This window comes from Sinohyriopsis cumingii, chromosome 5 (assembly GCF_028554795.1).
Source record: "Sinohyriopsis cumingii isolate HCF-2022 chromosome 5, ASM2855479v2, whole genome shotgun sequence".
NCBI lineage: Eukaryota > Metazoa > Mollusca > Bivalvia > Unionida > Unionidae > Sinohyriopsis > Sinohyriopsis cumingii.
Window position 1 is genome coordinate 107114344 of NC_142965.1, and position 14754 is coordinate 107129097.

At 35.6% G+C, this 14754-nt stretch overlaps 1 protein-coding gene across 20 annotated transcripts in view; it reads left to right on the forward strand.

Annotated features, from left to right (window-relative positions):
* Window positions 1-6275: 6275 nt before the first annotated feature.
* The window catches only part of LOC149799947 (uncharacterized), a 120508-nt gene continuing 112029 nt past the window's right edge, over window positions 6276-14754 (forward strand). For all 20 annotated transcript variants that reach the window (XM_089959420.1, XM_089959419.1, XM_089959421.1 and 17 more), the window contains exons 1-3: window positions 6276-6428; window positions 10642-10786; window positions 11785-11963. In XM_089959420.1, the coding sequence (XP_089815546.1) occupies window positions 6353-6428; window positions 10642-10786; window positions 11785-11963 (400 nt within the window). In that variant the 5' untranslated portion in view covers window positions 6276-6352. The remainder of the gene's footprint in view (window positions 6429-10641; window positions 10787-11784; window positions 11964-14754) is intronic.

Genomic DNA, 14754 nt, shown 5'->3' on the forward strand with positions numbered 1-14754 from the left:
TTACGACTTTATTATCAAAATTATAAATGAAAATGTAGGAGTAAAATTTCAGTAATATTACGTGAATCTAATAATCGTAGAACATTCCATTCAAGTCCAAACGAATGGAATGTCCCGAATGGATTTCAGACCGTCGAATGTACGTATCGTAATGACCTTGTCCAGACTACTTTGAATAAGTCACATTAGTCCTAGAATAATGTGCTAGTTAAATGAACATTTCGTAATTCCACGGAATAATAATTACAGATGTATCAAATTATTTAAACACAACATGAAACACATATGCAGACTAATTTTAACATACGGTATAAGAATCCGAAAGAGGAATGGATTTAACAATAGCAATGAATTTGAGTGCTCAGTTCTCTCCTTATGTATAGCTTTAAGTCTATTAAGACTATATTTCGCAATATACCACACGTGACAGATCTTACTGATGAATCTAACATTTCAAAACAACTATTCACGTAACCTAACCCATCCGATCGGAATTAGCTTGACTCTTCCAAAAACCTACCTGACACACCAGTCAATGAGAAATTACCCTAAACTTGAAAAATACATTTTATTATTAGAAACATGAGAGCATATCTTTATATATCCTATATAATCTACAGGCACCCTAACATTTTAAAATAGAATCTATAGCCGTATACAAAATTAGCAATGTAATATCTTCTCTTTAGATAATCACTACAATTTACAGTCATAAACAAAAATTACACACATATATAGATAGTCATAAACCAAGAGTTACAAATTTATTGGTATACATAACACCATAACAAGCGTTTATTCCGATTGGCTGCATATCGTTTATTCCGATTGGCTGCATATCGTTTATTCCTATTGGCTGTATAAACTCACATTCAATTAACATCCAATCCGCTTGAATCTTCATGGGAATTCTATATAATAAACCCATTTCATTTACCCATGGGACTAAGTACCTAACACTACAAGGTAACCGTTGTGACATTTGTAATCTGGTCATTTTTTTAAACAAAATATTAAAAAAATCTCGTTCCACTAAATAAGTCCTATTCATGATCAACTAATAAGAGCAAAAATAAATTATATATTTATTCAAGAGAAAAAAGTCAAGGGTTCGATAAGTCAACCATTTTGATTGATGGATTGATTGATTGGATTTACGTCGCGGGCGCCCAGAAGGGCATGTGCGACGGGTTTATTCCCGCACAGCGGGATGCTAAATGTTCCTGGGGGAAGGAATTAGTGCCACATCCCCAGGCGTTTATGTGCTCAAGGAGCACTGCTGATCTAGCCGTCAGGTCGTAGGACTATATGTCTCTAACGACCTGAATGAAGGCCTTTCATGAGTGGGAATGGGCCCAACACACACTCATGTTAACAATGAGTTGATTTCAGTCCGTATTTTCTGTACTAGGTGTCGACCCAAGCAGTATGTAACGCCCGTTGCGATTGGTCGCAACGATGACGTCACATCGGGACACATAGCTTTAGGCGGGTGGAAACTGTTCCACATCTCCGCCGTTATACGATGTCCGAGAGAGGCAAAAGAGCAAGGAACTCGGCAAGCCAGGATGTCGTGCACTTCCATGAACGTCAGGCCGTACTTAGTCAAATTTAGTCTAGGTGTACTAATGGACAATACAAAATGTCAATAATATGTTAGCCACCTGTGCAATTGGGTCAAATCAAAACAAGTTGTAAAATTTTGAACCGGTGCATTGACGAATCAAGTTAGTGTACATAATAGTTTCATCGAGATACAAAGCCAAAATGGTTCCCTGGATGAGAGGCAATATTGGTAGCCCTTAGAAGGACTTTTTAGCCGAAGTTCTCCGTTTTTCTTCTGCTTCTTTACATTTCTCCACAGTCCTTTTTCCTCTCAGGTAACTTCGGGGAAATGGTAGCTGTGTAGCGTAAAATGGTAGTTAGCTGCTTCTACTAGCTGTTGGACTGGCAGTTCTTGTAGGCCTCTTGATAGAATTGTGTAAGGATTCTGACACCACAGAATCTCGCTATTCATTTATTTTTGCTTTTATTTATGTTAGGTGTTTCATGCGCTCGTTGCACGCTTGTGTCCGACTAAGTCAACCATGGTGCTTGGCTTAAACAGAGACCAATTACGAGTACTCAGTCAGTTTTTACTGACCTTGAAACGAAAGCCCCATACCTGTCGCTAAATTTACGCTATAATACGAGTTGAAATAATTCAGTAGCAACATGACGTTAAAACATGGGATGATATAATTCAGGACCTTGAAAGTATATACTCCTCATGTTAAGTTTGAAAGGTGTCTCACCTGTTACCTCATCATCATCATCATCATCTTTATTTCTTTCCATGGAAGATTACATGATATAAGAAAAATCATCTGAATACAATCAATAAATATTTTTTTAAAAAATTCTATATTAGAATACAAATTCTTACACAATATCAATCAACAAAGTGTTCGTCAACTCATAAGTTGCAAGTTTCAGTACCTTATTTACAGAAGATAGCTGCACACTGCATGACAAAGTATGCTGCATACAGGACGAATAGCTTGGAGTTTTCTTTGTCGATTACTCCTGATGGTAACCTTTTACCTAAAAGATATTGTAGTTGCAGCTCATCTTCTGCATTAAATAACGTAATGTGCAGGCTCAGGGGAAATTTATCAGTAAGGAAATCCCAGAAAGAATTTCGAAAGTTCGACATATAAGGACAACTAACACAACAATGAAGTATCAAGTCTGTATAAACATTCCCACGTCTAATACACATACCAAGCTGTGTTTGTGGAACAGCAGCCCATAGTTTAGCTACATATGTAAATACCTTAGTGTGTTGTCTGGTTTTAGCCGACTGCCACACTGAGGCAGGTCGTAAGTATTCGTGTATCGAAGAGAATCTATCAAAATCTGCTTGATTAGACATACGAACTCTCCAGAGGCTATTTTCAAGACCAACAATTTTTGACCTTACAATTTCTTTCCAATTATGTTTATCTGGAATTTCAGAATGATGTAAATAATCAGTTAGATACCCGAGCAAGTCAAACTTCTTTGAGGTATAATATAAATTTGAAATTAACCCGCAGCTTGACATGCATCCGCTCAGAATGAAGTGAAATAACGCAACGTTAAACACACGTTTAGTATGTACATTGTTAGGCATCAAACACAATCTGTGTAAAAACATCAATTTTCTTCTATCAATTTCGGACTGCGCTGATCCTAGCATTCCCAGGGCAATGTCTGATCTTGTATGTATTGGAAAACCTTGTAAATATTTGGCAAAATACCTCAGAGTTTTATCCAATAAAGCGAGGTCACGTTTTGAAATGTTACACCATAATTCACTTCCATAAAACATTGAAGGGAAAATTACCTTTTTAATTACATTTGCAGCAACCAAAGGATTTAAACCATTCGGTTTAATGCCAATACCAAACAGACCGTGAAAAGATTTTTTCCCTTTCTTGCATGCATCGAGTATTGCGTCATGCGACGTCAGCTTTGAGTTAATCCGGTGACCCAGGTGTGTTACCGAATCGGTAACCGGCAAACATGACGGGCCAAGATACCATTTCATATTGATATAATTCTTGTATTGCATTGTGTCTCACCTGTTACCTGACTTTGCCATACACTGATATTTATACTGAGAGGTGTGACCATTGACAATACTACATTGCTCTAAAGGTTATGATTCAGTGGAGCTCTCCACAACGGTATCGGGACATAAAAATTACATAAGCGCCGAAAATTCTGTGCAACTAGTTTCGCATTTATGCTTCTTCAGGAACTGAATGTTTTTAAAGAAAACGGATGACGTCGTTTTTTAAAAAAAATAACAATTACGTCATTACCTAACGTCATAACTGATATGCAGATTCATAACAATTGTATATATATATATATATATATATATATATATATATATATATATATATATATATATATATATATATATATATATATATATATAATAAAAACACCAACACGTAGAATGTGTTTTTATATCACCAAGATATCTAATGTAACCTTAATCAGTAAAATAATAGAATGAAATAGAGAAAAACAGTCATACATATAATTATATTGTTATAAAGGATATTCAATATATCAATCTAAAAGAAAATATACAATTTTATATAGTGCATTGGCATTAAGGCCATTAGGATACAAGGTATCTAACTTATGAATCCAATAAGTTTCTTGTATGCGTCTATTCATGTCACCATGCACAATATCTATTGGCATGAAAGAAAAATCAAGTAGAGTGTGATTATTGTTGTTAAAGTGTGTTGAAATATTAGAGTAAAACTGAGAATCTCTATAATTTTTTATATGAAAGCGATGATTATTCGTTCTCTTAGAAGCTTGTTGAAGTGTTTATCCAACATATTGCATGCTACATTTTTACAGTTTGTCAAATAAATCACATCAGTTGATATGCAGTTAGTGTTATCACGTAGAGAAAAATACCTTTTTCGTATTAGCGCTACTGAAAGAAGTACTTTCTCTTATGTTTGCACATTGAGAGCACCGGTGTCTATTACAAAAGAGAAAGTACTTCTTTCAGAAGCGAAGTGGAGAGAGAGAGAGACATACAGACAGACAGATAGAGACGGACACGCGATGTCATTGCCCAATATAATAATAACATGAAAATATAAGAGAAAGTACTTCCTTCAGTAGCGCTATTACAAAAGAGGTACTTTTTATCCTAATGGCCTTAATGCCAATGCACTACATACATTTGTTTAAAAAATATCCTTTTTTTAAATTCATATATTGTATATCCTTAATAACAATACAATTATAAGTATGAATGTTTGTCTCCATTTTAATCTATTATTTTACACAACGGTGTCGGAAATGCAAGCAAATTTTATGGTCATTCGATATTTTGAGTGTATCCATGAAATGGAGAGAGAGAGAGAGACGCGATGTCACGGCTCTCGTTAATAATAGCATGCAATACTGATAGATGTCTGTAAGTAATTGAGTTTATCTAATTGGTTCTATGCAATGTATTCCGAGCTCTAGGATGCAAGGGGAGGAGGTACTTTGTCGCAGATGAATGTTCGGAAGATTTCTTTACCAACTTCTATGCATGATATGAAAATTCATGCTTTAAAAACATCACACATTTATAGCATCGTAGCAAGCACTGGGATTTCTTTGCATCTAATAAATATTTAAGCTAAATAAATAACATAGAAGAGAACAATCCAGTGCACACACTATTTTAAGAATCAACACAATGTTTGTAATCAAAGACAGTTCTCAAAAGAATCCAGAGAGGATTCGACAATCTGGGAGAAATATAGCAGGACATTTCTTTACGTTAATGCCAAGCCATAGATTGTACAAAGAAGAATGTATACATGTACTATTTTGACATTTTTAACATGTTCCTAAACTCCTTAGTTACCTGTCATTGTTCTGAAAAACACCGATAAATTGGAGCCAGTCGATAATCAATAACTGATATCTTGAATTATCAATTATGTTAATTAGATTTGCCAATTTTATCCTCGTAACATGCATTGTGCTATATGATGAGAACAATGAATGCCAGAGAAAAAATGCTTTAACAAATTACTGTAAAATATAAATGCTGACAGTACACAATATAAGATAACTATAAAGAAAAACGTTTGCAATCAATTACATCTTTTTTAAGGTAGCTCAATGTTTCACAAGCAACGTTCTTTTTAATCGGATGTTACTTTTTCTTTGTGTCGTTCATCAAACTTCTATGTTATACTAAGATATGTGGTTTTATCTCCATCAGTCATCTAATGTTCTTTCTTTTAATTTCCTTTTGCTCCAATTCCCTGATAATTAATGATTTGAAATTTAATTACTTTCAGTTTAGTACAGGCTGAATAGGTCTATGCAAAGCTATATTTCTTAAATGTTAAGCGAAGAGAAAAACATTCTGTCTTTTCCTGACATGAACGAAACAAAAATACGGTTTTCATGGATTAACAGTTGGCATAGGACGGACTCACTGATAACTTTAAAACGAATGCACAATTACATCTCAGTTTGAAAATAGCAAAATGAGAGTGATAAACAATAATGCAGCCTGATATTTCTGTTTTTGTATTTCTTCTATTGTCTTTTCAGAAGTGTTCCAGTATTAAATGTGATAATAATGTAACTTTAAAAGCCAAAGTATTCAATTGTTAGTAAAGTCAGTAATTATATCTCCACTTTAAAACACCATTCAGGCAAAAAGCATACGATCTTTGCCCTTAACGTATGTAATCACTTGATCTTTAACCAGGAAGAATAGAACATAAGTCTTATATTCATAAGAGCCGTGACCCTCGATGCATAGCTCAATCTTGCACTGAATATGATGTTTTCCTTTGGATTGATTCTCCTTGCTTTAATTTCTCAGCACTTTCGCTGCTCATGGGGGGAATTACAAGGTAAGTCTTGCCTTAAGTACGATCGTTTGAAAATTTCTCCTCGTATTTTCGTCTAAAATATTTCTCTTTAAATAATGACGCAAATAATCGCCTTCTAACATAACATGATGTGAGCAGTTTTCGTCATGCAAAAATGTTCTTGTGCTCCCAGCAACTAATTTTTTTGTTTTTTTGGAGTCTCATAATTAAAAGAAAAAATGCTCTCCAGTCAAGTATTTTCGGTAGTGCTCTAGTATTTTGCATTATTTTGGAATGAATTTATCTTAGAGAGCTTTATATCACACAGTTATAGAAGGATTCGGAATCAACAAAAAATAGCTTTTTATATACAAAGAAGCTTTTAAGATACACGCTGGCACTATAAACTTTTTAAACTATACAAAAATTAACAGCTATGGTGCAAATCTTTTTCAAAGGTCTTTAATACAATTTTGATAGCTATGGGAGAGTTTGCGACAAGGGGAGCGTGGAAGCACATTGGCTACATGTACGGTCGTACGCCCTTCGTCGTATATATTTCTTGAATAATAGGGACTCAGTCATTACTAAATTTAAATATGGTGACATGCTAAACATTGTACTGTACGAATCGTATGACCTGTTTAGACAACATCACATATTTCGGAGTACAAATGCGCACACAGAATGTTCACGATCTAATTTTGTTCAGTAGATATGTCTGGATCTTGTTTAAGATGAGGAGAAAACTAGGTCATATCAATCGAAGTTGGAAGACGTTAACTTTCCTTTTGTGTTTCGAAAATATTAGCTTTGTATTTCAATGGGTATTGAAATTATGCCAGTTTCCTGCTACCTCCTTCCCCACCAGGTTTTATATGCGAGTAAAATATTCCTTGAGAGGCAGTAACGTCATAAGCTGAAGTGAGAAGTCAAAATATGCACTGTTTGGTTTTTGATGGACATAATATGTTGAAGCCTAGCAGTATTGTTAGCTAATGTCTATCTTTCTGTATGTTTATATGATTACTGCATAGAGTTTACATATGCAAACAATATTTCCACGAATATTAATAACTGTGGTTGTCACTAGTATAGAACACCAGATTAGCTTTAGGTCTACTTTGACTGGCAAGGAGCTTGTAAAGGAATAGCTTCTCCTTAAAGCCTAAAACATTAGGACCACAAAACAACAACATTTTAATAAAGAATCATTCAAAATTCTCGATCTCTTTTTTTGTTAAATCCTGCGATTTCCATAAAATAAGAATCCACAAATGTTTTGTACCAATGGCAGCTTTTAAACGATTCCAGTGAGGACTTGACTAAATTAATGACAGAAGACGGCATGAAATTAATTAAAGTTATGACAAGATATAGACGGTGCAAACAACATGTATACAGTATTTGACCATCTGCCAATATTTAGATTGTACACAAAACATTTACACAGTACTTGACGTTATGCCAAGATCTACATCGTACAAAATAGAATGTACACACTACTTGATGTTATGCCAAGATATAGATTGTACACAACTATTATTTACACAGTACTTGATGTTATGCCAAAATATAGACTGTACAAATGGCATGTACACAAAACTTGACGTTTTGCCAAGCTATAGATTGTGCAAATAGCTTATACACAATGCTTGATGTTATGCCAAGTTATATATTGTACACAATAGCATTACACAATACTTGACGTTATACCAAGATATAGATTGTACAAATAGCTCGTACACAATACTCGATGTTATACCAAGATATAGATTGTACAAAATGCCATATAAACAATACTTGATGTTATACCAAGATATATATTGTACAAATAGCATTTATACAATATCTGAGGTTATGCCGTGATATAGATTCTACAAATAGCATATACACAATGCTTGACGTAATGCCAATATATATATTGTACAAATGGCATATACACAACACTTGAAGTTATGCCAAGATATATATTGTACAAATAGCATGTACATAATGCTTGACGTTATGCCAAGATAGATTGTAAAATGGCATATACACTATACTTTACGCTATGCCAAGATATAGATTGTCCAAGTGGCATGTACACAATACTTGACGTTATGCCAAGATATAGATTGTACAAAATAGCATGTACACAGTACTTCAAGTTATGCCAGTTGGTATGTATATCTGTATTATGTAATTAATTTTCATGATCACAGACTGATAGGGCCATTTAGTAAATGACACATTAAATACTAATTTTCATATTAGTGTAGGTATCTTACTTTCAGATGAGGCAATTCTTGTAAACAGATTCATAGTTTTGAAGTTTGTGCGATGTACTTAGGTAAACGTGACGATGCCTTCAATTTAGATCATGGGTTTTCCGGAAAAACCAGGATGACCTAATTTCTTTTTTGCTAGCTGCTAAAGTACTAAACCTTGTTGACAGTCATTTCGAAATTATTTAGTTGAGACTCATTCTGCTGTCTGTACTGCGTCGCAGCTTTTTATGTAATGGAGAACTGACTGAAAATTAATCACTCCTAGCATAATCTCCAGTCTCAGATGAGTAATTTAGTTCTGATTGGATTTATTTAATTATTTTAATTGAATTATTCATCAGAATTACAACGTGCTCATACATTCGTATTTATTAACTGGATTGGAATTACTGTGAATTCATTTAGAGCCATTTTGGAGTATATTAGTGTGATGCATAAAGACTATTGGCACAACAACACAAGACTGAGCTTCAGTCAGAATACCACTTCAACACATTGGGATTACTCACTATTTTTTGGACTTCTGCTATAATGTTGTTTAGGACTATTTAGGAATTCATTTACCAGACTAAAATATTTTAAATTTGTCACTTTCTGTTTCTGAGAAATACATTTTTTGTTTAATTTTACAAGACTTGTTTGTTTTCATTCTTTCCTGTAACTTGGTTTAGGACCATAGGGTCGTATTCAAGCTATAGATTGTACAAAGAGCATATATACAATAATTGAAGATTTCATGATTATTATTTATAAGAGCATATATACAATAATTGAAGATTTCATGGTTATTATTTATAAGGGCCTCAGTTGCCCGAATCATTTTTGATAAGCTGGAGATAATCGAAATCGATTTTTCGAATTGTCAATTGAATTCAATACATTTTTTATTTCCATCCTCAAACACTTGTTGTGTTTTATGGGGAGAATAATGAATTCATGAGAATTTTTTTTACAAATAAGACAAGAATATGAACACAAAAGAAGTAAGAAAACATGAGCAAAACTTCATAAATCGTTCAAAGCTAAACATAAAATACTGAAACATCATTATGTTCAGAGCAGTCATACGCTGGATAATAAATTCTGACTTTTTACAATTAATAAAACTACAAAGATTTGTTTCCTTATAAACCCTTTCAAAACGTAGATAGGTATTTTTCTAAATTAAACTTAAATTCTTCGTTTTCTTCTCTTTCATACATGCCCTCGTGTCAGACTGAGATGTCATTGTTTTCATCTGCAACCATAAGCAAATGTATAGCTTGTTTTTTGTATCATTTTCCTTAACCTCTATTCTCATTACAATTAATGATTCAGTGTGCGAAATCTAATTACTTTAAGCTACATTTAAACGGAACAGGTCCATGAAAACGTTTCGTTTAGATCTAGGGAAAACATTGTTTAATTTATCATAATATGACAAATGACAGTTTTGGTGCATTAAAAGCTGTGCGGACGTATCGGCAATATTTGTTTAATCGATATGGCATCATTTACGTGCGAAAGATATATTTATATTCATCTGAGTTCTGCCGTATTTAATTTTAATGGCGCCTAAACCGACATCTGTGTAAATTATCAAATACCAGTAACGATGCAGGAGATGCTTTGAACACGTGCTGGACCACAGGATTAGTATTCTCAACTCGACACACGAAAACTGTATGTGTCTTTCAAACAAGCACGGTTTCCAAGCATAAGTAAGCATGGCGGTTAAACAGAGCTAAAAGGATTAAAACGAATCGACGAAAATTAGGGTTTGTTATCAAATTTATTCCTATAGTATAGTTATTTAAGACTGCTTTCTAACTTTGCATAAAACTTCTAAATAGATATGCTTCTGAATCAAGAAAAAATATGTACTACTGACACAATATCGGCAGGCCGGAATGTATTATGCCTTGTGGTACAATACAATTGCGATTCAGGGTCGGATCTCCATACCTGTACAAAAAATGACAATTTTTAATTAATTTCTTTCTCAGTGCGCCTTGCTGGTGTGAATAGCAAGACGGTTTGGTCCGCCTATGGTCGATTGGAGGTCAACAGGGGTGACGGCTGGGGTAGCGTTTGCGATGACGGCTGGGATAATGATGATGCCACGGTTGCTTGCAAAATGCTCGGATATAGGTCAGTTGTCCATAGCATGTGCTTTAATATAATAGCGCCCATAAATATATCCCACCAGGGCTGGGTGTTTATAACACTCGCTTTCAAGTTTGCCAAACCTAGTACGCACAAACGTTGTTTGATGCCCATCAGTGTTTATCTGGATGTGTGCTTTGTTGATGTGACGACAATCGTTGAATATCGCACTTTCACGATTGTCTGGATGTATGCTTTGGTGATGTGTGAGGACATGTTTCTGCTTTGACCAAGACCATATCAGGCCAGAAATAAAACCTTTATGATGAGCCATATGAGCGCCATTTCGGCCCCTTTGTCCAAACTAAGGGAACGATGACGCAACACTTGTGCTATCAAGATAACTCAAACGGCCTACCAACTAGCAGAGCCGAAATGACCCTAAGTCAGACACCGCCAACACACAGCTCTCTTTGGTTGTTATTTGTTTCTTTTCTTGCGACCCTGGTGTCCTCCGCTTGTGTATAGCTGCTATGTATATCTTCAACAATGCTTTATAAGCGTCCGAAACATTTGATATTTCACTTTATTAACTGTTAAATGTATCCCTTTAAATAAAAACTGTGTAATATATTGTACTTTTGTATAGATTGCTGACATCAGGCAGCCTCTTCTTTCTCACACGACATCAGCGTTTACTCGTATATCTCGTGTGACTATACTATCTTACGCCATTTTATAAACAAGAAATAAATTTAATTGAATTTTTGAAGATGAGGGCGGGGTGGGTATGTGATAGTTTGAGAGCTCAGACAGAAAATGCATCGACAATGAGAGCAAGACATGCATAATGCAGGTCTGGAATAAAACTGTGTAATCGAAACTCATTGCATTAATCTTGCTTCGTTTCATTGTTGATTTGCTTACTTGTTTTTGGGTGTTTGTTCGTTTCTTCGTTCACATTATCATTTCTTTTCTTATTTGTTTGTTTGTTTGTTATTTTTTCCTTAGGTAACACTGATATTACTTTCTTTTTCCTCAAGAGGTGGCGTCGCAGTTGGTGGCGCTGTTTTCGGAGCAGGACCTAGCGATATTCCAATTAAATTGGATGACATGGACTGTAGTAGAAACTACAACTCGCTCGAGCAGTGTGGGCGCTATAAACATAATTGGATGCAGCACAACTGTGCACATACTGAAGACGCCGGTGTGATATGTCACTGTAAGGAACATTCCGTTTGAATATGGCCATATAGGTTTGCGAGAACCAAGGGTTATTGATATTGTTCTTTTTTACAATTAAACTCGGGTTTTCATTAAGTTGTGAAGACGGAAACTACATCGTCACCGCGGTGGCTTGAACTCATGCCCTTCGTTAAATCATCCTGCTCTCTCTCTCTCTCTCCATTCGAATTCTACACGGCACAGAAGAGAAAATGTATATTGCTTTGCGTGGCCGCAGATACGGCCAGAAGTATTACATTGTGTAATTGTTATACATAAATTTCCCGTAAGAAGGATATTTTCCTTCCTATAAAAATATCTCATAATTTGCACTGTCCAAGAATAACATAGCCAGCATTATCTATGTCAAGAGCAATACCTGTTGGCCGTTGTGTTTCAGGGTAGGCAAATAACTTAGGTCAGTCGCCTCATCACAAAATAAAATCTCAGGTGTTGGGTTATCGTGGCATCATTCACTACGTGGCGGACCGATGCATCATTCCGTTTTCTTAACATGATATAAAGAAATTTAAGAACAAACAAAATTCATTAGTGTAACATACAACTTAAAGAGAACAACAGCGGTACGTTATAATATGGCCTAAATTAATTCATTTTACACATTTTTTTTAAAGATCGCAATTTTAAAACAGTAGTGAAGGGGGACATTCTACGGACAATGGGACTTTAACATTGATGGGATACTTTACGGACAAGGGGAATTTAACATAAGGAATGTATAGCGACAATGGATTGGGACTGTCTAGGGACTATATGAATTTGACAGGAGTGAGATACTCTACGGACAAGACTAATGTAACAGGGAATGTATAGTGACAATGGATTGGGACTGTCTATGGACAATATAACTTGGAGAGTGGTGACGTCACGGTACTTGACAATGGGGGAAACAATGGCAACAATGAGATATAGACATAGAAACAGGGTTAGAGACAGATTTAGAGCCATAGAGACATAGACATACATAACAAATCAACTAAAACGTTTTAGAGAAGAGAGAATAGACATCTTTTCGAGACAGGTTCTGAAAAGGGCCTGTGGGTTTCATCTTCTAATTTCTCTCTTCTCTTGGTCTTGACCTCACAAGCATGTCTCAGAATGAGATGAGGCATGATCCTTTCTTTCGTTTACTTCTCCTCTTCTTCTACTTTTTCCAATCTTCCTCTTCAATTATGGCTTCTTTTTGGATTACCTCCATGGCTAGCTCATCCAGGAGGCGGCGAGTATATTCCAGGTGCATCTGGAGTTCCAGTAATTTGGCGATTCTGCTCATCTTCCTCAATGTTGTCTCGTTGACGATGGGTATCCAGACCGACGAACGCCCTGCTTTATATCCCTGAACCACGGGCGTGAAGGAAAATACTCACCTTACACAAAAACTAACAACACCCACATCACGATCAAAATATGGAACGCGCGAAACTAAAAAAAAACCACTCACGTTCACCTTTTTCCTACAAACACTTTATTACCATCCAGACACAAAAACCTAAAACAAACACATACTATCTTACTTGCCAGGAATCGCCGTGTGTATATCCACACTTCTATCTTTTGACATGAAAAAGGGAAAGGAAGTGTTTATAGGCACACTTCTATCTTACAATCACTCTCACATATCAGCAAACAAATGCAGACACATTTTGGCAATAGAGTAGTATTTCTTATCTAGATATTTGGGGTAGCCCTGAAAAGGGATGTTGTTTTTGTTAAGAGTTTTTAGGCAATCCCTGTTAACGCGTGGGATTTCGTCCCCGTCTGGTTGCAGGCTTTCATACGGGATACGGCCTGCTTCTTCGGAAGGAGAAGGAGAACTCCTTAGTGTCTACTTTACAGCCCACAAAGCTTCTGTCTGGCTGCTGCTGTTGTTGCTGTTGCTGCTTCTAAAGTTTGTACTTCTCGGTCCATTCTTCTTGCTCCCTTCTATGTCTTCTCGGAAAACCTATTCTATCAGGTCTTGTGCCACTTTCACCATCCTGACATTTTCAATTTATTCAGGCTTTGGCATCATATTTTCCATACACGATGCAAATGGACGTGTGCTTCGTTCAGCTTTGCCAATTAGGAAGACATCTTTACGAGTTGACGAGTCAACAAAAGATAGACAGACTGGAACTCGCCTGGCTTTATATATCCCATTCGCGAACGCGATAGAAAACATCTATACGGTTTTTGGTTGAAACGCTATAGCTCATCTAATGTAGAGGGATAGAGATAAGTCAAAGAGCATATATAGTGATAAAATTGTTTTTAAAAACAAACCAACTATACCCTTTTTGATATCGTTTCTATTTAACCAAAAAACCATCAACTTATAATATGACATCAACACATTTGTTTTTCAAACAACATATTTTTGACATGGTTACAACGCTGTGAAGTCAAGGTAGACTTCCACTGATGTGGGTCATTTGGCCATTGATGTACGCTACCTTTCCGAGCTAAAGACAAGATATATCCATAATAGTCACAAAACCATTTATCTACTTCATGATCGTTTCTAGAAGAGCCACGATCAATATAAGTCACTAAATTTTCTAAGGGATATCCAAGACTGCGTTGATGAAGCAAATACACATAATATTGTCCACACACCATGGAATATGTGATTTGTAATTTCACAATATTGAATCGTGTCGTCTGTGCATTTCTTCTTATGAAGTCGATGAGGTCGTCTTACAAACGCGGTAATCCATACGAATCAAAATACTCCACACACGCATCGTGTGGAAAGTAGGCGGCTACCCAGTGGGTTCTTGGGATATGAC